This window comes from Ranitomeya variabilis, chromosome 4, assembly GCF_051348905.1.
Source record: "Ranitomeya variabilis isolate aRanVar5 chromosome 4, aRanVar5.hap1, whole genome shotgun sequence".
Classification (NCBI taxonomy): Eukaryota; Metazoa; Chordata; class Amphibia; order Anura; family Dendrobatidae; genus Ranitomeya; species Ranitomeya variabilis.
The window spans coordinates 533,268,765-533,292,980 of record NC_135235.1 but is presented as its reverse complement, the minus strand read 5'-3'; the positions used below and the strand labels follow the sequence as shown (position 1 = coordinate 533,292,980).

The 24,216-nt window shown below is 43.8% G+C and overlaps 1 protein-coding gene across 6 annotated transcripts in view; it reads right to left on the bottom strand.

The window, feature by feature from the left end:
• RARA (retinoic acid receptor alpha) overlaps positions 1-24,216 on the bottom strand; it is a 143,910-nt gene that overhangs the window by 10,275 nt on the left and 109,419 nt on the right. For 3 of the 6 annotated variants that reach the window (XM_077252391.1, XM_077252392.1, XM_077252393.1), the window contains 2 exons: positions 6,325-6,473; positions 1,418-1,559 (listed from right to left, as the gene is read on the bottom strand). In XM_077252391.1, coding sequence (XP_077108506.1) covers positions 1,418-1,559; positions 6,325-6,473 — 291 coding nt within the window. Of the gene's footprint in view, positions 1-1,417; positions 1,560-6,324; positions 6,474-9,662; positions 9,888-11,700; positions 11,844-15,531; positions 15,756-24,216 lie in introns of those variants that run through there. The other 3 variants (XM_077252394.1, XM_077252396.1, XM_077252395.1) reach the window with 3 other exon arrangements.

Genomic DNA, 24,216 nt, shown 5'->3' with positions numbered 1-24,216 from the left:
AACCCAAGGAGGGTGTGCCCTTTTGGCCAGTATACCACAAAATGAAGAAATAAAATATGGGGCAGCACGGTGGCTCAGTGGTTAAAATCCCACCAAGGACAATATCTGCAAGGAGTTTTTATGTTCTCCCCGTGTTGTGTGGGTTTCCTCCGGGTACTCCGGTTTCCTCCCACATTCCAAAGACATACTGATAGGGAATTTAGATTGTGAGTCCCAATGGGGACAGTGCCGATAATGTATGTAAAGCGCTGAGGAATTAATGGCGCTGTATAAGTGAGTAAAATAAATAAAATATCAGACAACGCTATTTCATGCACAGGATCCTGTAAAAAAACAACAATAATCAACAGTAAGTCTACTCGTGATGGACACCATTGTTAGGTGTCACAGTCTGTATTGAATTCATATGTTGGGAGCATATGTTACATGGACACCAAAAACAAAATGTGAGGCCTGTCCTATTCATCTGCACCCAGGGTCATATCTCATTACATGATCAAGCACAATGTAGTGACTCATACGTGGTGGATGTGAAGCGGCTGATATCTATGGCGGTAGGAGAGTAAAATACATATAGCAATGGTGATAAAACTGACACGATGGAGATAACAGCACCCGGACCGCTCCGCCATTATCTGCTACAAGCTGCGGTCTGGGCTCCATGACAAAGAACGAGCCCTCTGTGCTAGTCAACCCACCACGTTTTCCCATGTCAGGGCTTTTGCTGAAGATTACAGATGGAGTAGAGTTTATTGCAGCAAGTCACGCTACAGATTAGCATCCTTATCTCAGGCAGCTAAACATAAATTTGTCCTGATGGGTCTAAGAGAACATGGGTTAAGCTCTTAATCCTTGTAGTCTTTCCACGCACACAGATTGTATGTAGTTCACATGCATATACATCATATAGTGTATAAGTTACATCGAAGTCATACAAATCACTAAATGGATCATCACAAACTACAGGTACTGACGGGGTGGCATTTATAGCAGCATAGCCATGTTTGCCACAAAAGCTGACATCCTGACCACACAAGAGATAACTTTGCTGGAAACATGACGTCAGTGCGGGTAGTGGTTATTCCCACCATGGTCACAGCTACTGACCAGTCTACCTATGCCATGCTTGACTATAGGCAGGTCGGTTTTGGCAGGTAGGGCCAAGGCTTTGGATTAAGGTCTCCATTTTGCCCGCAGTCCTAAAACCGAGCTGATATTCTGGCAAATAGAATAAGGATATACAGTGTCCGTATAAATCCGCCGATTCGTCCAACCAACAGAATACAATGGGTGAATCACTATTCAGATACTCGGTATTAGGTGCAAAACTAACTTATCCAAATAATAGTGAAGTCACAGATGCGTCTCATTGATGTATAACATATAGCTCCGCAACGTAAGACAAGTGCACACTCACATTCTTTGGACATGCCAACCTCGAAGCATTTCTGTAGCCGGCAGTACTGGCAGCGATTCCGCGTCACCTTGTTTATGATGCAGTTCTTGTCTCGGTGACATGTGTAGACCATGTTTTTCTGTATGCTGCGTCGGAAAAAGCCCTGAGAAGATACCGAGAAATAAATTTACATTATCATCTACATGTTATTAACCATTGATATAGCAGAAATTAATTATATTATTAGTAGTAATAACATGCAACGATCAGGGTCGGCTCACATAGCCCAATCAATGACAACAAGGTCAGATATGTCAGATTGGAACAATCACACCCATGTGTCTATTTATTCACACATTTTCAGGAGGAATCGGCACATAAAAAAAGTTCTAAAACAAAGACGCTCCAGAGTTTTAAGATTTCCTAAAACAGACTGAACTGGTCTGAGTTTGCCTAATAATCAACCCTGTGCAAAAGATTTAGGCTGGCATGCAAAAAATGCTGCAAAGTAAAATGCTTTCCAAATAGAAATGCTAATTGCATTTTTTAATTGCTAAAAATAAACTAAGTGAATGAACAAAAGAGAAAGCTAAATCTCATCAATATTTAGTGTGACCGCCCTTTACCTGCAAAAAAATCATCATTTCTTCTAGGTATATGTGCACACTGTTTTTCAAGGGAGTCGGTAGAGAGGTTCCTCCAAACGTGTTGGAGAACTAACCACAGATCTTTTTCTGAGCTCTTTGGGGGGGGGGCTATGTAATCGCTTCCAGGATTCCTTGCTCTTCTTTACTCTGAAGATAGTTCTTAATGACATTTTCTGTATGTTTTGGGTAGTTGTCCTAATACTGAAAAAGTTTGGAGCCAATTAGGCGCCTCCCTGATGGTATTTTATGGTAGAGAAGTATCTGCCTGTATTTCTCAGCATTGAGGACACCATTAATCGTGACCGAATCCCCAGCTTCATGTGTTGAAATACAGTCCAGAACCTGCAAAAAACCCCACCATGCTTCACTGTCATTGCAGACGCTCATTATTGAGCCCTAAGGTGAACAAGCTGCCTTCTGTTGCAGCCAAATATTTCACATTTTGAGTCATCAGTCCAGAGCACCTGCTGCCATTTTTTTGCACCACAGTTCCTATGTTTTCACGCATAGTTCAGTCATTTGGCCTCATTTCAATGTCGAAAATATCAGTTTTGACAGCAATTCTTCCATGCAGACTACATGTGATCAGACTTCTCCAAACAGTAGATAGGTATAGCAAGTTACCACAGGTTGCCACAGTTCTGAGCTGATGGCACTGCTGGACATCGTCTGATTTTGACTGAAAGTAGGCGTGATGTATTTTCATCTGCTGCGCCAAGTTTCCTTGACTGACCACTACGTCTAGGTTTCTCAATGTTGCCCATTTCTAGGTGTCACGTAAAGCTAAGAAATACAATAAGCCACTTATCCATCATGCGATACCATCAGGGAGGCCTCTGACTGACTTTAAATGTATTCTGCAGCAGAAAAGTTACAATACGGAAGATCAAGGATTCCTGGAAGTGATGATCTGCCCCCCCCCACAGAGTCCTGATCTCCACATTATTGCGTCTGTGTGATTACATGGAGAGACAGAAGGTTTTGCATGGGCCTACATCCACAGAAGATCTGTGGTTAGTTCCTCAAGATGTTTGGAACAACCTCCCTACTCGGTCCTTCAAAAACTGTGTGACTGCAGACTTATGAATTCCTCCAGCAAATGCACTTTGCAATTATCTACCAAGGTCTATATTATACTCCTGAGCTGCATTCAGAATACCGCTCTCTTCAGATTTGAACAAATATAGGTGTTTCTCACAAAATTAGAATATCATCAAAAAGTTAATTTATTTCAGTTCTTCAATACAAAAAGTGAAACTCATATATTATATTGAGTCATTACAAACAGAATGATCTATTTCAAGTGTTTATTTCTGATTAATCTTGATGATTATGGCTTTCTGCCAATGAAATCAAAAAAGTCATCTCAGTAAATTAGAATAATTAACAAAAAACACCTGCAAAGGCTTCCTAAGCGTTTAAAGTAGGCTCTACAATCATGGGGAAGACTGCTGACTTGACAGATGTCCAGAAAGCAGTAACTGACACACTTCACAAGGAGGGTAATCCACAAAAGGTCATTGCTAAAGAAGCTGGCTGTTCACAGAGTGCTGTATCCAAGCATATTAATGGAAAGTTGAGTGGAAGGAAACAGTGTGGTAGAAAAAGGTGCACAAGCAACTGGGATAACCGCAGCCTTGAAAGGATTGTTAAGAAAAGGCAATTCAAAAATTTGGAGGAGATTCACAAGGAGTGGACTGCTGCTGGAGTCATTTCTTCTAGAGCCATCACATAAGGAAGTATCCAGGACATGAGCTACAAGTGTCGCACTCCTTGTGTCAAGTCACTCATGACCAATAGACAACACCAGCATCATCTTACCTGGGCCAAGGAGAACAAGAAATTGACTGTTGCTTAGTGGTCCAAGGTGTTGTTTACAGATTAAAGTAAATTTTGTATTTCATTTGGAAATCAAGGTTCCAGAGGCTGGAGGAAGAGTGGAGAAACACACAATCCAAGCTGCTTGAGGTCTAGTGTAAAGTTTCCACAATCAGTGATGGTTTGGGGAGCCATGTCATTTGCTGGTGTAGGTCCACTGTTTTATCAAGACCAAAGTCAGCGCAGTCGTCCACCAGGAAATTTTAGAGCACTTCATGCTTCCCTCTGCCGACAAGCTTTTTGGAGTGGAAATTTCATTCTCCAGCAGGACTTGGCACCTGTCCACACTGCCAAAAGTACCAATACCTGGTTTAAAAACAATAATATCACTGTGCTTGATTGGCCAGCAAACTTGCCTGACCTTAACCCCATAGAGAATCTACGGGATATTGTCAAGAGGAAGATGAGAGACACCAGACCCAACAATGCAGACGAGCTGAGGGCTGCTATCAAAGCAACCTTGGCTTCCATAACACCTCAGCAGTGCCACAGGCTGGTCGCCTCCATGCCACGCCGCGTTGATGCAGTAATTGATGCAAAAGGAGCCCCCCCCACAGTATTGAGTGCATTTACTGACCATACATTTCAGTAGGCCGACATTTCAGATTTTAAAATCATTTTTCAAGCTGGTGTTATAAAGTATTCTAATTTACTGAGATAACGACTTTTGGATTTTGATTGGCTGTAAGCCATAATCATCAACATTAGCAGAAATAAACACTTGAAATAGATCACTCTGTTTGTAATGACTCTATATAATATATGAGTTTCACTTTTTGTAATGAAGATCTGAAATAAATTAACTTTTTGATGATATTCTAATTTTGTGAGAAGCACCTGTACATCTTTCCTGACTGCTCTAAGCCGGTACAGAACTTTCTTTGATGATTTGTACCCAGGACAGTGCATCTTCATATCAGACACTTATAAGAAATATACTAATGTTTGTCATTGACATTAGACAGCTGTTGACAAAAGTGTTTGGGTAAGGCCACGTTCACACGTTCAGTATTTGGTCAGAATTTTACCTCAGTATTTATAAGTCAAAATCAGGAGAGGAACAATCAGAGGAAAAGTATAATAGAAACACGTCACCACATCTGTATTTATCACCCGCTCCTGGTTTTGGCTTAGAAATACTGAGGTAAAATACTGACCAAATACTGAAAGTGTGAACGTGGCCTGAAACGTAGCATAGCCAACCATTTTCTTCTCCAACATTATCCGTCGGGGCAAGTCTGCAGGCCTCCATACACCTTGGAGGATTGTTTACAGTTTAAAGGGGTTGTCCAGGATTAAAAAAACAAACAATGGCTCTTTTCTTTCAGAAACCGTGCCACCCCTGGCCATGGGTTGTGTTTAGTGATGAGCGAATATACTCGTTACTCGAGATTTCCAGAGCACGCTCAGGGGGGGTCTCCGAGTATTTTTTAGTGCTCGGAGATTTAGTTTCTGTTGACGCAGCTGAATGATTTACATCTGTTAGCCAGCATAAGTACATGTGGGGGTTGCCTGGTTGCTAGGGAATCCCCACATGTAATCAAGCTGGCTAATAGCTGTAAATCATTCAGCTGCGGCGATGAAAACTAAATCTCCGAGCACTAAAAAATACTGTGAGGACACCCGATCATGCTCGGGAAATCTCGAGTAACGAGTATATTCGCTCATCACTAGTTGTGTTAGGTATTGTAGCTCAGATGATTTCAATGGGGCTGATTTGCAATATCAGAAACGTACATGCGAGGGAGAGACTGGTTAATCATCTGCAGCTGCACAGGGAAGATCCGGCCGGAGTTGGTGCCGGATTAGTCTCATCTGCGGCTCTAGCAACAATACTTTCTCTGCATCACCTGCCAGGTTTCTTTAAGTATATATGCATACATCTCCCCAGCTGCTGAAGCTACACAATCTGAACATCATGTAATATCGCATTACAGATAATACAGCGTTATAATGAGATTGTACACTGTTGTGTTGTCACCCTGTGAGTTTAGGTCTCGTGCTGAGTGAACATCAGAGCGTCGAGGGCAGGCGGATTCCTTACACGAGAAAGAACCTCTTCTGGGCGCTGAATGAGACCACAGCAGGACAGCGACAGGTTCTAACATAGGGATCTATAGATATCTGCAGTACCAAGGGGCACAATGCCAGTGTCGGCCCTGTGCGAGGCCCGGCATTTAGAAAAGTGATGACGCAGGATCATCCCTGCTCTGGTAAAGCGGATCGTCAGCAACTCTAATTAATAGCCTTAGGGTTCACCGACCTACAGTGATTATGGCAACATTTTTGCACAACTTTCTCTAGGGTAAACTGCTTAATGAATCAGCCCATATGAGTGTGTACAAGCCGTAGAATACAGGATCTGCATTATATCCCCCTTACAATGACACGGCCGGTACTTACCTTACAGCCTTCACAGGCACTGACCCCATAGTGATAACCAGAACTCTTGTCTTGACACACAAAACAGGGTTTGTAGATTCTGGGGAGAGGTGGCGGGGAAGGGGGGCTGGGGACAATTTCCTCCGAACTGGTGCTCTGGGTCTCAATAGCTGAAAAGAAGAAACAAAAAAAGATAAGAATTAATGATTATTATTATATATTCTATGGCTGCAAACAGTAATACAATAATCCCTGTGTCACAGAGGCGAAGAATTCAATACATCCAGAATATACAATTGTGGGATGGCCATGTTTTTGAGCAATGGAACGATGAAAGAGACTCATGATAGTGCAGGATACCCCAAGGGTAACAAAGACCATATGAACACAAGGTTCTCAGCATTGCTGCTGCCGATTCTGTATCATTGCTAAACCCGATGCATTACCTGCAAATCAAAAAAAGTCTCATCTTGAGGTCACTTTAAAGGTCACTTTAAAGTGACCCACTACCTACTATCATCATGTCATTTTTATATTTCCAGCACTATGCTGACGTTTTTTTTTAATTATCTTTATAGCAACCCCCACAAAAAATAAAGCTTCAGAATTAAAAAGTAATTTTTTTTTATCTACCTACAGCTACCACTAGGGGGAACTTAAGAGCTCCCTGCATACTGTGTTACTGTAGGGCTCACTGTAGTGACAGTATGCAGTAAGCTCCCCCTGGTGGCATTGTCAGGTAACTAGCGTGCCAGCTGTAAAATTTAGATTTTACATAGAAATGATCTATTATTGAAGCCGATTGCTGAATTTTATCCAATGATATGTGTTGACCGGATCCCCTGAGTGTTGAATTGGAGGAATTTTCCTGTAGCAGGAAGCAGTGAGGCACCGCTATTGTAGACAGATCTGGACATATTCATGAAAACCATTTCTATTCAAAGAAAGGAAGAAAAAAAAAAAAATCAAAAGCTGAAATTTCTACCAACGGAAACTGAAATGAGTCAGAGTAGAGTCTGCGGCTCTCCTGTAATGAGCCCTGATTCAGTGTGATCTATCAGCCAGTATATCGGCATGGAGGGCAATAATATGGCCGGTAATGCGAGTTCATACTAATCTAGTATACATAACTGATCTGCTGGTTATTACGGATGACCTGCTGTTCAGGGTACTGGGAAAGCTGCACGACTACCTGGACATTATATACTGGTGGCTGTATTGGTTGTCACAGTCCAGACTCCTGGATGATAGATCTGTCTCGTTTCTACACGTCATTGGTGTCCAGTCAGATTTTTTACTGCCTTAGCCGGACACAACGGATAGAAAATTGAGCACTTCATGGACTGGTTTGGCGTCCAGAGCTGGATTAGAAAACATTGTACTTAGCGTTTTCTGATCCAGCCCTAAAAACATTGTGGTGCAACAACAGACAAGCTGGATAAATGGAAACGGTCCCATTGAAATCCATGAATTCACTACTGGCATCAGTTTCCCTTTGGAGTTTCTGTAGCAGGATGGCCAGATAAATGGAAACGAGGAATGTGTAGTGACACATCCCTACCTCCTATACCTCAACCAGTTAGGGCACTAGGAAAGCTGGGTGACAACCCCTGTACTGTACATGTATGGTTTAAGGCTTGCAAGAGGTACTGACTATAATTGATAACTTCATTTTCACAAGGGCGAATAAGGTCAGATGCTTGTCAGTTGAACAAATCTCCAAATTCAATAGGGTCCAAATAAAAAGCAGATGGAGGAGAGCATGTGGGAGAGGGGGCGGACAAAGTGAGTGTGGTTATGTTATGAAGCGCGTAGAAGAGGTGAGGCTCACCACCAAAATCGGACGCCTTATCAAATACACTGCTACATCAACTGCTCCACACACCGGCCTAAGGACTCAAATATGTCCGAGCCGTGGGTCTCCTGACCAGAGAATGACAGCTTCATGTATTTCTATGAAGATGTCACTCCTGGGTCGGGAAACCCATGGCCAGTCTGTGTATCACGATCTGAGTTCTGACATCTGCATGAGCCCATAAGATTGGACTCAAAGAGCAATTGTTGGAAATGTGGAATTGTATCTGCCCCTAAAAATTGTTTGATCCTTCTCGCATTATTACAGGTCTATAGAAGATAATATGTTACTCCTATATGAATTCTTCTCATCCATAAAGGAGTTTGGCAACACTAAAAAAAAAACTGCATACATTATGCCGGGTTTTACAAGTGGCTGTGACTTATCGGAAAGGACTGTGTCATCAAATATCACAACATGTAGTAAAAACTTGGTGTAAAAATTTCACGTAAAGTAAGCCAACCAAAAGGTGGACAAAGATGCACCAAATATGTCCACGCACCAATCTGTTTAGTAAGCTTACTGTGGTTTCTGACAGGACCACATGTTACCTCAGTGTGCAAACTCGGCTCTGCTAGATCACGGGTGGCTTACATTAGGATTTTAGGCTGATTGTGTAAGTGTTGGGAAGCCATAATTACAGCGGTTCAGCCAGACGGTGACACTGCTGCTTGACCTTTACCCTAGAAGCCGTGTGTCAAGAGTCAAATTCCCCACAAATACCACAGCTTCACATACACAGATGGCAAATAGACAGAAAATACGCCTGTACCATCAGGACCTGCAGATTTACTAATATAAGAAACAACATGGCGGCAATTACATCTCGCCTATTTATTAGGAGTTTGTCTTTTTGTTTCTGTTTCTTTTTTACTTTATTCCATTTGCTGCTATTAGGAAACTTTTTTAAAATCCTACAACAACCCCTGTACATTTTCTTTCAGAGATAAGTGGCGCCACAGGTGCCAAATGAGCATTTTTCGGCAACAGCCATCTAGGGCCAGCATTTAAAAAAATAAAATAAAATGTTTCTATGGGGAGTTCTATAAGGAAGATGTATACAATGAAGACTGATTAGAGCGCAGCTTCCCCTCGGTGGTACAGTCACACAATTAAAGGACGCCACTTTTGACAAGAGGGATAACAAATGTGCTGCTCTTCCTCTCTGGGCCTTGCTTAATTAAAGAGATGGAAACAAAGGAACAATTTTTCTGATGTAGTCTATAACTTGGGGGTAACACTGATGAATCAGAGGACGGGTCTTAATTACTGTCTGCGCTAATTGTGAAGTGGAGCTAATGGCATCTGACAAGTCTAATAATATTATACTGTGATTATTCTCAATCCACAGACGCAGGTGCGGGAGAAACAGATATCCCTGCGGCGTCATGGCCTCTATTCACATCGGTCGTCGTATGCAAGCGGCACAAGGATATCAACCACCCTGGGTAGGGGCTGCTTTATAAAATTTGTAAAACCATAGTGTTATATCAATACAACTTACAAACTCGACTCGGCTGCGCCACACAAAATCAGCACTGCTATATCTGCACACTAGAAGGGGTCCAAGCAGTTATTATCCAAGGCGGATACTAGGAACCCCTCACACAATACACCAGGATATTTATACCAAACACAATACAGGAGTGCGCCTGCCATCTCCCTCCCCCAGCGGATCATATTAACGTCCTCACATAACCCTAACCCAATTGTCAGTTGATCCTGAGTCACTACCTAATCTCTCAAAGTCCTGCTAAAAAAAAGAAGCCGTGACGGTCGACACCCTCCAGCACAGCACATATAGCATTTATAAGCAGAGCGTGACTAGCGCAACGTACACAATCCAGGATATGGCTCCAATGTAGACACGGCAGTAATATACTTCACGGCTCCACCTCATTATACAGCAAGTCTATATATAGGTCAGGTTCAGGATCTGCACGCCAGGCATTACCGGAAAGGTCCGAACATCAAGAACATCCGTGTATACAAAGATTCACATCCCAAAAAAGTATGAGAGAAAAATGTCAAAAAGACCCAATAATTGTTTATATAAAATATCCTAAAAAATGTATAGAAGTTAGCACATTTGCTTGGTAGACACAGGAGTTGCATTACCCGACATAACCAACTAGGTAAGAGTGGCGCTGTTACTAAAGCCAAAACAACAACTCAGAGAATATGTAATAAGAACTCTGGGTGTAGATACTATCAATGACCATGTACATAAGATATTGCCCATACACATGAACGTTCAGCAGAGAAAGCTGCTGCCAAATGGCTTTGGCGGTGGCTTATCTCCTGAAGAACAAAAGGATCAAGTGTCAAGATTTAAATAGCCCAATCCTGATCTACCTTAACATGATCTGTTAGAAGAGAGTTGGGAGACCCTCACACTTTATGAAGTCTGCTGCTAATGGTGGACATGAGCAACGTTTATGCTCATTACAGACTGGCACTGCAGGCCGGATGCCCAACTGCTGTTCCATTCATTCTCTATATGCAGCTGGAAGAATGGCGAGTGCAGCGCTCGGCAGCCCCGTAGAGAGTGAATGGAATGGTAGTCGAGCATGGACACTGCCACTTCATTGAAACAGGCATAAAATGTCCTCATTCCAAGCAGTGGGACCCCAACAATCAATACATTATCACCTATCCTGTGGATAGATAACTAGTTTACACCGCTTTGCTTGCCCATGGTGGCATCGCTGACACGCTTACATGGACCGAATGATCATTTGCCAATTATTTCCTAGTGTAAATGGGTCTTAAGAACTGGATATTCTTAATGTGATGTTAATTGGTGGTTATATATACCCCATGTTGTGTCAATTGGGGAGGTCATGTATTCCCCATGTCGTATTACTTGGTAGATTAATCGCTATTTTCTAACAAGTCGTAGGAGATACAACCCTTGAGGGTCACATTAGGACACAGCGTGACCTAACAGAATGATAAAAAAACCTTACCCGAGCTGGTACTGGTGCTTTGGTTGGATTAGGCATCCCGGGTGATTTCAGGTCACACAGGCAGCACAATACTGGCACGTGTGGCAGGCAGAGCGCTCAGTCACAAGCTCATTATCGCAACTTAGACATAATATGTCCCAACAAGAGACAGATGAGGCGATGTGACCCTAAAGCTCTATATGTCCCCTAGATCAGAAATGTGCACTTATATGTAGACTCATTGGCCCTCTACTAGTGCGTTGCCTCAGCAGGTGCCGGCCTTCACTGCCATACTAAAATCCTATTCGTGAATTAGGAAGATCAGGATGAACAGAGCGTGCCTGAGACTGTGTCAGTCCCGTAAACAGAAACAACCAGGCAATCGAAATGATTAATAGTGACAGTATTGACCCTAGCATACAAGTTACATGCATGATGTGTTGTTAGAGAATGACAGATATAAACACAAATCAATGGCGCAGCCCCGCACAATGGTAACAGCAGTAATAGGATGTTTACACAACTTAGCAAACAGTAATTCCTGTAGGACAGGCCCAGTCTATCAGGATTGGGAGCTGAGCAGTTTCAACTTACGTTCAATGAACTTCAAGGAAGTGTCAGATAAGTAGAGGAGACAGCACTTTCCTGCTATCTAATCAATAGCACAAAACACATGGAACTGAATCAGAGCTGACCGACCTCTGGGCGTCATTAGTGCGGCCAACAAGCCGTCACCCACAGGAGCCAATCAGATCACTGATTTTATTATAGCGACACCATAATAATACATCTTGAATGGTTGCTACAGACAACTGCCCCATATTTCACGAGGACCCTCCTTATGTAAAATATGGAGCTCTATTTTTAACAATGAGTTTAAAGAAAAATTGCACAACTTTTAGTGAATGTCCACACAGGACGACATCGGCAAACTCTGCCCCAAATCATGCTGATTTTGATACAGATTTCATTGCGAAAATGCTGCATCGCAAAGGGTAAATTAATGCCGAGGATATGAAATCAATTTCAGTTGCTGTTTTTCTCCTTTGTACGATCACACAGTTTTTTCAGGTGGATTTTGAAGCAGATTCATATAAAAAAAAAAAAAAAAGAAACATGTTTCAAAAACTTGTCCGAAAGCACTTGAAAATCTGCGTTAGATCTGAAAACCTCTTCATAAAAGTGCAATGATTGCTGAAATGGATTCCCCTTAGGGCATGTGCACATGGCGTCTTATAGGCGCTGGCATACCCGCAAAGCTCTTGAAGCACAAGAACGCTGGCTGGCTTTTTTCTGAGAGTCTTCTTTGGCATCTTTTTTGCATCAGCTCTGCCAGCGGCATCTTTTTATTGTTAACTATATATAAAATAGTGGCTGCTTCCCTGAAGAATGGTCAGGTCACTACTTTTAGCAGCTGCACAGCTTTAAGAGTTAAGAAAAACAGTTAAAAAGACAGAACATAGGCACTGCAAGTCATTTTAACATTGCTGTACGAATATTCAATATTTTTAACGTTTTGTTTAGCATTTTTTCAGGCAGAATCTGCCTGAAAAAAAAACAGTGTGTGTGAATACCCTGCAGATCTTTCCGGATATTTTTTAAGTCTACGTTCCCACAATGAGTTTTTGTGATGCATATTTTCGAAAAATGCAAGCATCCTATTTTACTTAATGGGTGCAGAAATGGTGCAGAAAATCTGCAACATCAAAAACTCACTACGGGAATGTGCAAACGTTCAGGAAGTGGCAGAGGTTTGGACGCAACACATGTTCGCTGTGTCCAAAGCGCTGCCGTCTATTGACCGCAGGTGATTCCGCATGTGTTCATTGAACTGTGCGGATTCACGACTTCCAATGCATTGCATGAGTGACATTTATCTTGAAGAGGCTCGTGTCTCCGCAAGATAAATAGACAATATTGCGGTCTGGAGAGATGCGTCGCATGTGCGTCTCCGCAAGTGAGCATCTCTGGACACCAAGGGAGAACTAAAAAGGGATGTAATTCGAAGAACGTGGTAGAATTGTTCCAGAAAAACTCCACACCTCTTTTGTATGGAGTCTGATTTTGCAGCTCACCTCCATTGAAGCTGAGTTGTGATAGCATACATGATCTGTGGAAATTGTTTGTGCCGTTTCTGGAACCAAGCTGCCTTGTTGTTTGGTTGCTAAGGCCCGTTTCTAAGGCTACTTTCACACTAGTCCGTCAGTACGGGCCGTGGCAAACTGTCGGCCCGACATATCGACGGACAGTGTGTTAATGTAGCACAACGTGGGCAGTGGATGCAGTTTTACAACGTATCCGCTGCCCCATTGTAATGTCTGGGGAGGAGGGGGCAGACACGACGCACAAAAAAAGTTACATGTAACTTTTTTTGTGCCGACGGTCCGCCAAAACACGACGCATCCGTCGCACGACGGATGCGACGTGTGGCCATACGTTGCAATGCGTCGCTAATGCAAGTCTATGGAGAAAAAACGCATCCTGCGGGCAACTTTGCAGGATGCGTTTTTTCTCCAAAACGACGCATTGCGACGTCCGTCACACGACGCTAGTGTAAAAGTAGCCTTACAGACACACTTTTGATATATGAAACCCAATGAGGCAGATTTATACAATATCAAGTAATTACAGCTCAGCTTTTATTTTTCAAAAGCAGAATATGAAATGAAAGCTGCTCTGTGATTGTTTGTTATGGATTTTCCCTCATGAATGCGTCCCCATGTAAAACAAAGCAACTATAAATCAATACACATCCGCTGCATACAGATATACCATAATCCAGACCCCACATATAAAGCATTTATCTAGAAGCACGGCAGATTTTTCATTCATGACAACTGCAGCAGCTGAGATGGTGGCCATTTTGGTTTTCATCCCATCTTCCCCAGGCACATACATCTAAGGCCAGTCTCACACGTCCAGATATTTCCGGTAGGCCGGGATCACACATACGCGAGATACGGCCGAGTCTCGCAGGTGAAATCCCTCCTCTGGCGCTGGCTCTCCAGAGCGGAGCGTGCAGCCGCACAGCAACACATGGAGCTGCACGCTCCGCTCCCAAGTGCCGGCGCCAGAGGAGGGATTTCACCTGCGAGACTCGGCCGTATCTTGCGTATGTGTGATCCCGGCCATACCGGAAGAAATGGTCCCGGACCTATCCGCGTCCGTGTGTGCACGTAGGCCATCCATGTGTCCATGTTTATTGTCCGTGTGCTATCCGTGTATTGAAACGATTTGTTTTAATTTTAACCCTATGACACACGGACCGCACACGGACGGCATCCGTGTTGGGTATGTGTTTACACGCACCCATTGACTTTAACGGGTCCATGTGATCCGTGCGCTCCCACGAACACTGACATGTCTCCGTGTTTTGCACATGGACGCACGGTCCGTGAAAATACGCTGATATCTGCAGAGACAAATTTATTTTAATGTGTCTACGTGTGTCAGTGTCTCCGGTATGTGAGGAAACTGTCACCTCACGTACTGGAGCCACTGACGTGTGAAACTGGCCTAAGAAACAGTTGAAATTAAAATTTTAACCATATCACAGAAAAGGACGACTCAAAGGACTTATGTCATACCTCATGCTCCATGTAAACAGGATACAAACACAAAACACAATTGGTACACATGGCACAGCTGCCATTGCCAAAATGGAAGCAGATTAGTCTGAATAGATGAAAACACAGGCGCTTGGCGCAGATGGCAGCGTCTACCACAGCCTCTGCAGCCAATGGGCCCCAGAAATAAATGTCGATGACACAGGAGTTTTCATATGGTTGTACTTGTCTTCCCGCTGCCCACAGGGCTCAATGAATAACACAGTATAAATAGTGAATTCTGGACGCAACCCAAATTTTATTACCACCGTTGAAAGCACAAAACGTTTTGTCACCCGCGCTAAATAAACAAGAAATACTTGGAGCATGAATAAGAACTTATTTCTGGCGCAGACTCTCTGCCGTGCAGGTCTGGATTGGTCTGGTCCGAAAGACTTTTAGGCTTCGTACATACAGGGTTTTCCTCCACCACTTTTGTTGTTTTGCTTGTAACATAAAATTATATATATATATATATATATATATATATATATATATATATATATATATATATATATATATATATATATATATATATATATATATATATAGTGTTTTTTCATGTTTTATGCTCTCCTGGAAAGAGAAATGAAGTTAAATCCATCACAACTATAGCATGATACATTCGGCAAAAAACACCAAAAAGACTTCTGGCGTGGTAGTTTTGGCTTAAAGGGAACCTGTCACCCCCCCCCCCAGGCGTTTTTAACTAAAAGAGCCACCTTGTGCAGCAGTAATGCTGCATTCTGACAAGGTGGCTCTTTTAGTTCTGGGTGCTGTAACTGCCGAAATAATCAGTTTTATAATTTGTCAGAAACACCTTTTCTTCAGTCCTGGAGGCAGGCCTTTCCCCCTGCTGCAGACGCCACACGGCCGTCACTCAAATCTTCTTGGCACCGGGCGCCGCCTCCTCACCGCTGTTTTGAAATGAGCCGGCGCCTGCGCTCTTTTCTCCTGCCTTGGGCAGGCGCAGTGAGCGCTGCCCGTCTGTCCTCATATGCAGCCCAGCTGACTACACCTGTGCGGCCGCCCTGCCTGTGAATCCCAGCCCCACAGTGTCTTCTGATTTATTCATACTACTGGGCTGGGATTCACAGGAAGGGCGACCGCACATGCGCAGTCAGCTGGGCTGCATATGAGGACAGACGGGCAGCGCTCACTGCGCCTGCCCAAGGCAGGAGAAAAGAGCGCAGGATCATTTCAAAACAGCGGTGAGGAGGCGGCGCCCGGCGCCAAAAAGATTTGAGTGACGGCTGTGTGGCGTCTGCAGCAGGGGGGAAACGCCTGCCTCCAGGACTGAAGAAAAGGTATTTTGGACAAATTACAAAACTGATTATTTTGGCAGTTACAGCACCCAGAACTAAAAGAGCCACCTTGTCAGAATGCAGCATTACTGCTGCACAAGGTGGCTCTTTTAGTTAAAAACGCCTGGGGGAAGGGTGACAGGTTCCCTTTAGGACTACGTTTCCATGATGAGTATGAGATGCGCTTTGATGCCGCGCATTTTCGTTGCGCAAAAAAAAAACACGCAGAAACCTAGTTTCAGAAAAGTGAATTGCATGTATTGAAATTTCATGCCCACTGTGCATTTTTATACAGCATAATTTGACCTACAGTGTGTTTTTTTTTAATTCACAATTTTACATGACAATATCTCTTGCGGTAAATATGTGTTTTATTTGCAGATTTTCCCCATATACTGGAATTAGATGAGGAAAATCAGCAGGTAAAAAAAACATATATGCCGTTTTAGTGAATTTCTGCAGCAGGAACGCATGTAATCCGCACATGACTGGATCAGTAAGGCCTCTTTCACATTTCCGTCGGTACGGGGCTGTCGTAAACCGTCGGCCCCACGTACCGACGGATGTTGTGCATAATTGTGCACAATGTGGGCAGCGGTTGTAGTTTTCAGACGCATCCGCTGCCCATTGTGAGTTCCGGGGAGGAGGGGGCGGAGTTCCGGCCGTGCATGTACGGTCGGAAATGGCGGTTAAGACGGACAAAAAAAGTTACATTGAACGTTTTTTCGTAACGACGGGCCGCCAAATACCGACGCATCCAGTGCACGATGTATGGAACGTGTGTCCATACATCGCGATGCGTCGATAATACAAGTCTATGTGAAAAAAACGCATCCTGTGGGTAACTTTGCAGGATGCGTTTTTTTCACAGAACGACGCATTGCGACAGAAGTGTGAAAGAGGCCTAAGGCTGGTTTCACATTTGCAGTTGTGTCCGCAGCGTTTCTGATGCATACATCCGCATGCGTCTTGATTTCCTATCTTTAACATTGTAGACGCAGGAGCATGCAGACACGTTCGCCCGCGTATGCTTACGCATGCGTTTTTTCGCTGTGTGCGGCTGGGCACGGCTGATGCACCATGTTAGAATTTTTGAGGCGGCAAATTTCTGTCAAATATGCGCAGGCATGCGCATGCAGATGTGTTAAAAAAACGCATTACCTGCCTATGGGAACGCATGCGTACGCATGTGTTTGCGTACGCATGTGTTCGATGTGATTACGTACTTCGGACTGCGCATGTCCAGGAACGCCCATTGAGACATGCCCTCCTGGAAATAGCAAACGCATGCGCATAAAAAACGCAAACGCATGCAAAAACGCATATAAACGCGTGCAAACGTTGCGTTTTTTTAACCATCATGCATAATGTGATGTGGATAAAAAAAATGCAGCGTTAGCATGCGTTTTGCAATGCATTTGCGGGTGCAGACGAGACGCTACGGACTCAACCGCAAATGTGAACCTAGCCTAAAATTTTAGCAAAGTTAAGTAACAGGACATTTCCAAAATCCAGCAGTTTTATTTAATGCATAACATACCGGAAAGAGACCAAAAACTCAGCAAAAAAAAAACATGATAAAATGCAAGTAAAAACACAATGAAAAAATACAAGTAATCTAATTTAGCCAACAGGTACAGAAATGCTGAGCATGCTCAGATAACACCTTACCAGAGCACATTCACTCATTACTAGTATGGATACCTTTTTGGAAGAAAGCAGTCATATCTTCGCCTACTGTATTCTCACCCATCCCTTGTAGATTGTGAGCCTTCGCGGGCAGGGTCCTCTCTCCTCCTGTACCAGTTATGACTTGTATTGTTTAAGATTATTGTACTTGTTTTTATTATGTATACCCCTCCTCACATGTAAAGCGCCATGGAATAAATGGCGCTATAACAAATAATAATAATAATAACAATATCTTACTAATTCCAAACAATCCCAAGCTGATCACCTAAGATCTCACTGCTCTGATATTTGCAGCAGGGAATCCCCTTCATTAAGCATGCCTTCACAGCAGTGCAGTAAAGCATGACAGAATCCCCGTTAAAACCAATACACCATAAATGGATATAGTTCTTGCATACCGTAATTGCATGCTTATCCGCTTCCTATTGTGACAACATTGTATACCTTACTGTATATTTCACATTTATTTTAGATATATTCAAGCCTGATACTTTGTGGCGCTGTTGCATTGACACCCATGTAATGCAATTACTGCCTCTAGTGGTCAAATCTAGAATTGTGAGGTTTTTAAAAAAATACACAGTGTAAGGGCTGACTTCTCATGCCCTTCACTGTCTGGTGTACAGGCTGTCTCTGTTCTGCTGGTCTCTGAGCTAATATCTGCTGCACTTTGACTCTCCATCCTACTGATCTCTTAGTAAATAACATTAGAAGAATGTATCTGGCAGCACAGGAAGCAGCGCCATCCCATCCAGCCAGAAAAGCCAATGCACAGCAGCATTTTCCCTTTAGCACAAAGCTGTCTTTGGCTATAAATTAGAGCAATGAGAGCGTGACCTCAGGAAGCAGGATGTCACTGGAAGATGACAGCATGAATCCAGACATTCGGACAAATTCATTATTTAAATGCCTCCAGGACAGAGGTTATCTTTTTACAAGTTAGATTTTTTTTTTTAAACAGAAGGGAAAATACCAATTCTGAAAAACAACTTGTGGATCATTTCTCATTGGCACTTGTCATCTCATCTTAGGCGTTTTTCATGGTCATACTGCAATTATCATTAACTACAGGCGCTTATACATATGTAGATGAGGCTGATAACCGTTACATCTATGCGAGAATATGACACCCGGATATATACGGTACGTCATTGATCAAAGCAGTGGCACCGAAGAACGATCGGCCATATACCACATATCATTCGATCGTCATTTAGAAATGAAAGAACTGAAATGGTAATGGGTCTATGTAAACTGACTAAGTGGCCAATTTAGTAGCGAGCACGCAAACTGAGGCTGCCGTCACACTAGCAGTATTTGGTCAGTATTTTACATCAGTATTTGTAAGCCAAAACCAGGAGTGGGTGATAAATGTAGAAGTGGTGCATATGTTTCTGTTATACTTTTCCTCTAATTGTTCCACTCCTGGTTTTGGCTTACAAATACTGATGAAAAATACTGACCAAATACTGCTAGTGTGACGGCAGCCTAATACATAAAAAAAGTCTCTTACCCGTAAATACTGGCCATTTTGGATACATTTTGTTATTGTAATAGGTCTATTAACACTACAGATATAGTATGTAGACATTATAATATAGAACAGGGGTCCCCAACCTGTGGCTCGCCTGCTCCTGAAATGTGGCTCACCGACTGTCACCGGAAAGAAGACTTGTAATACTCCCCACCGATGGTAATATCCCGCCCCTCCTGAGTCAATCACTGACTGCATTCACTCTCGCGAGACTTCACGCATCTCGCAAAACTTTGATTACTACGGCTTCAATAGAGCACAGTGACCCCCGCCACCAGGGCTGCCATCAGGGCATTACTGCCCTGACTGGCGTATGGGGCCTGGTCAGCAGAGGAGGCCCACATCGAGCCCCAGCGGCAGGCTTCTGCTCCATGCAGTAACTGAACCTGCATCCGAGACGCAGGTTCAGTTACTCTATTGCAGTGTGGGCCCAGGCAAGTACGCGCTTGAGACGTCTGGAGGGATCATCATCGCCACAGGAGCGCGGCAAGGTACGAAGAAAGTTGTTTTTTGTTTTTTTTATTTATTTATTTTTTTTAAAGCCATATGTTTCACTGGCAGGATGGAGACACATGGACCATGTGTCTCCATCCTGCCCGGGGCAGAATAGAGACACGGGTGCAGGATGGGAGGCAAGGGGGCAGGATGGAGACAAGTGGCAGAATGGGAGACACGGGGGCAGGATGGAGACACGGGGAAGAATGGAGACAAGGGGCAGGATTGGAGACACGGGGCAGGATTGGAGACACGGGGCAGGATTGAGACAAGGGGGCAGAATGGAGATAAGGGGCAGAATGGAGACAAGGGGCAGAATGGAGACAAGGGGCAGAATGGAGACAAGGGGCAGAATGGAGACATGGCGGCAGGATGGGAGAAACGGGCAGAATGGAGACGGGGCAGAATGGACACAGGGGGCAGGATTGGAGACATAGGGCAGGATGGAGACATGGTGCAGGATGAAGACAGATGGGGCAGGATGGATACAGATGGGGCAGGATGGAGACAGATGGTGCAGGAACATGGGGCAGGATGGAGACAGACGGTGCAGGATCATGGGGCAGGATGGAGACAGATGGGGCATCATCATGGGGCAGGATGGAGACAGATGGGGTAGAATCATGGGGCAGGATGGAGACACATGGTGCAGGATCATGGAGCAGGATGGATATAATGGAGACAGATGGGGCAGGATCATGGGGCAGGATCATGAGGCAGGATCATGGGACAGATGGGGCAGGATGGAGACAGATGGTGCAGAATCATGGGGCAGGATGGAGACAGATGGGGCAGAATCATGGGGCAGGATGGATACGATGGAGACAGATGGGGCAGGATCATGGGGCAGGATGGAGACAGATGGGGCAGGATCATAGAGCAGGATGGAGACACATGGTGCAGGAATATGGGGCAGGATGGAGACAGAGCAGGATGGAGACAGATGGGGCAGGATGGAGACAGATGGGGCAGGATCATGGGGCAGGATGGATATAATGGAGACAGATGGGGCAGGATCATGGGGCAGGATCATGAGGCAGGATCATGGGACAGAATAATGGGACAGGTGGGGCAAGATCATGGGACAGATGGGGCAGGATGGGATATCACATGGAGGCAGGATGGGAGAACATATGGCTGGAGCAAGGAATGAGACACACAGGGCCAGGATGGGGGATATTATTACTGCAGTGAGGTATTTATTTTATTTTTTTGAGGATATTGTGTTAAATCAGGGAAGGCGGTCCTGTTACTGTGCAAAGCAACACTGTCGCCTTTTTTTCTTCATCTGGTGTAGTTTAGAATTTGGGGGGGAAAAAAGTAATGTGTTCTGCAAGCGGAGCTCTAGATAACTGTGTTATTTCCTGCAGAGACAAGCCCTGGCTGAAAGAAGTAACGGTTGTCTGTGCTGGATGAAGATGAAAAGCAAAGATGAAGGACTTCACGTACAGACGTCACTGGTGACTCAGTGTGTTACCTGTACAGTGACCCTATACACTGTACTACAATGTGGCTCTCGACTAACTTTCATAGCAGAATGTGGCTCTCAAGGTAAGAAAGGTTGGGGACCCCTGATATAGAACATAGAAGACTCACAAAAGATATCTGAACATTTATTAACCGATGTTTGAAACGAATGAAAACAAAGTTAAAATAAAACCCATGAACACTTTGGCCAACCCAAGGGTTCATGCGTATGGTGGAGTCGGCAGGATTAGCAGGCAGCCTAAACTATCTAAAATGAAAAGGAAATTTCTCCAGTGCAGAAGGAAAAATAAAACTTCACATTTATTCTGTACTTGCAAAAAAGACATGTTGGGTACACCAATAGAAATCTCGGGGGATATAGGACTGACGTGTTTCGACTAGATAGAGACTATGACTAAGACTATCTAAAGTGTATTGTCAACTTTGCACAAGCCAGCCAATTTGAGAAAATAACCTGATGATTTTGATGTATGGTGTCTCCCCAAGGAAGGGATCAGACATGTTGGACTTCACGATGCGCAACCCATTGTTTAAGCCAGGGCTGTGGAGTTGGAGCGTGGAGTCGGAGCCCATTTTGGTGGAGTTGGTGTAATGGAAATTGAGGAGTCGGAAGTTTGGCTTATCGACTCCACAGCCCTGGTTTAAGCAGAATACTGATAGGGAATTTAGATTGTGATCCCCAACGGGGACAGCGACGATAATGTGTGCAAACTGTAAAGCGTTGCGTAATATGTTAGCGCTATATAAAAAAATAAAGATTATTATTATTATGCCAGATGGCATCAGCTTTCTTTCCTTTTACCAACTGAAATAAAAATGCAAGCGTCAAGCCAGTCAGGAGAAATAAGGGTTGAGAAAATGTAGATGGTGAAAGTGATGCAACCTAGAAAGATGTAATATTCAATAGTTAGACATCTTAGACAAGAATTGTACCAATGATAACATTATTCTTCAGGTGGCCAGACAGGTCAATAGTCCTCAAGGGGTTGTCTAAAGTCTAGGTACCGACAACTGTATATTCTCTCTCATCTGAGGGAAGCGGGCCGATTATACAAATAACACTGATCACAGTTTGATCAGTGTCAGCATTGTGTGATCCAGTTCTCTTGGATGACGAGAAAATGGAAAAAAAAATGTCTCCATCCCAAGTGCATTGCAAAGTATTTGTCCATAATGCGGTGCCATACCGAACACCATATGGCAGCAGAAGAAGCCGCTATAGCTACATAGGGGCTCCATATGTGAATATACAGGAATTAGCTTTACATAAGGTCTTCTTTCTAAAGGTAAAATGAGCGTCAGACTTGGCAGAGGCCAGCAAGCATTTTAGTTTCGAGATGGGAACCGGGCAGCTTCATACATGGTATAAGGCCGGTATAAGCCGGTGGGCTCTGGCTGTGGTGTTGTGGTGGTTTTCACTACTTGGAGCAGAGATTTGCTCAGTTATATAACTTGTGCCTCCTGTTCTGCTCATATTTACCAGCTCCTCCCTGTAATGCTCATCTAGATAAGCACAGAAGGTCAGGGGCCACACAAAGCAGAGATTCCTGTGTTATCTCTGCCTGGGAGGGGAAGATCCCACATTACAAAGGAAGGAAGAAAGTGGTTAATGGTGGGGGGAAGGCGGGGTACTGGCAAGAAATGGACATGTGGCTCAGTCATACCTAAGAGTACACATTCTCTGCTCTGTGCATAGGAGCTCTGCTGAGTCTGTACTGCGCTAATCACTGCTAATCCTATTAAAGCGGTCACATGCTACATTTACAGCGCCCCACCGTCAGCGGGCGACCTATATACAGGCAGAGTATGTGCAGTATATAGTGTTGGAAGCCCAGGACAGCGAGGGCTCTAAACAGGACAGGTCAAGTAGGAACACCGGTGAAGACATATTGCTCCAGGCCTATCAACCTTCACATCTATGATGGTGATACCTCAACAGTATGTTGGCATGATGAAGAAACCTCGAGATACGTAATAAGTATTAAGGAAAGAATGGCCATGTCCATGCTATGATATACGTTTAATAGAGGTACTTGATCTGAATGTGCTGCACAGATCCAAAATACAGCACCCAAATAAAGACATCCACCCATCCCAGACACGCAGATATTCTTCCCATTTGTTCTATAAGAAAATAAAGACGTGACGAATGTACCGCTTGCCATACAGGCTTTGCATAATGCAGCCATATACTGGATTAACACATAGTGCTCTGTGGTACAGTAGGTTAGGCTCCTTTCACATTGCGCTCTTGCTCTCGTTTGTTGGTTCCACCGGGCCTTGCGTCCGATTCTCCTCCCACAAAACGGGATTTAGGCATATGTGCCAACAGGGACACAGACTATAATGATTCTGACGCAAGCCCCGACGGACCACTGAATATAGGCAAGAACACAATGTAAAAGGAGCCTTACACATTATTTCAATGTTGGCTGACCATCTAATTGGCATGAGAATATCCTCTCTCCCTGACGGCAGGAATATGGAGGATAGAGCATGTTGGATTTCAACATGCCCGATCATTTTGCTTTCACAGGTACTAAGAGGCCTCCAGGTTTCTGGCAGTAGTTTACGCTCCTCCTTCCATGGAGAACAAATGCCTGGATAATGTGGTGCTAGAGGACCTAATAAATAAAGGCCTATGGCCATCCTTACATATAAGAGCAATCTTTTTTTTACACACTATTCTGTTTCTGTCAGCAGTTAAAGACTGAAAACCTGAGAGTATCTGAGATCTATTTGCCATCATTAAAAAAAAAAAAATCAATCTGGCCCAAAACATGTTTTTATGCTCTGGCTCTTCCCTTATTTTTAGGCATATATTAATATCATCTGGCAGAGTTGTTTATTCTAGTTGTTCGGAGAGGAGGTACATTCTGCTTCCCCGAAGACAAGGGTGTCTAAAGTCAACAGTGCTCTAACACTGGGCAACAAGGATAGAGCAGCCGTGTATCAAAGGAAATCCATGGCTAAAACCACGAGAAGGCCGAGT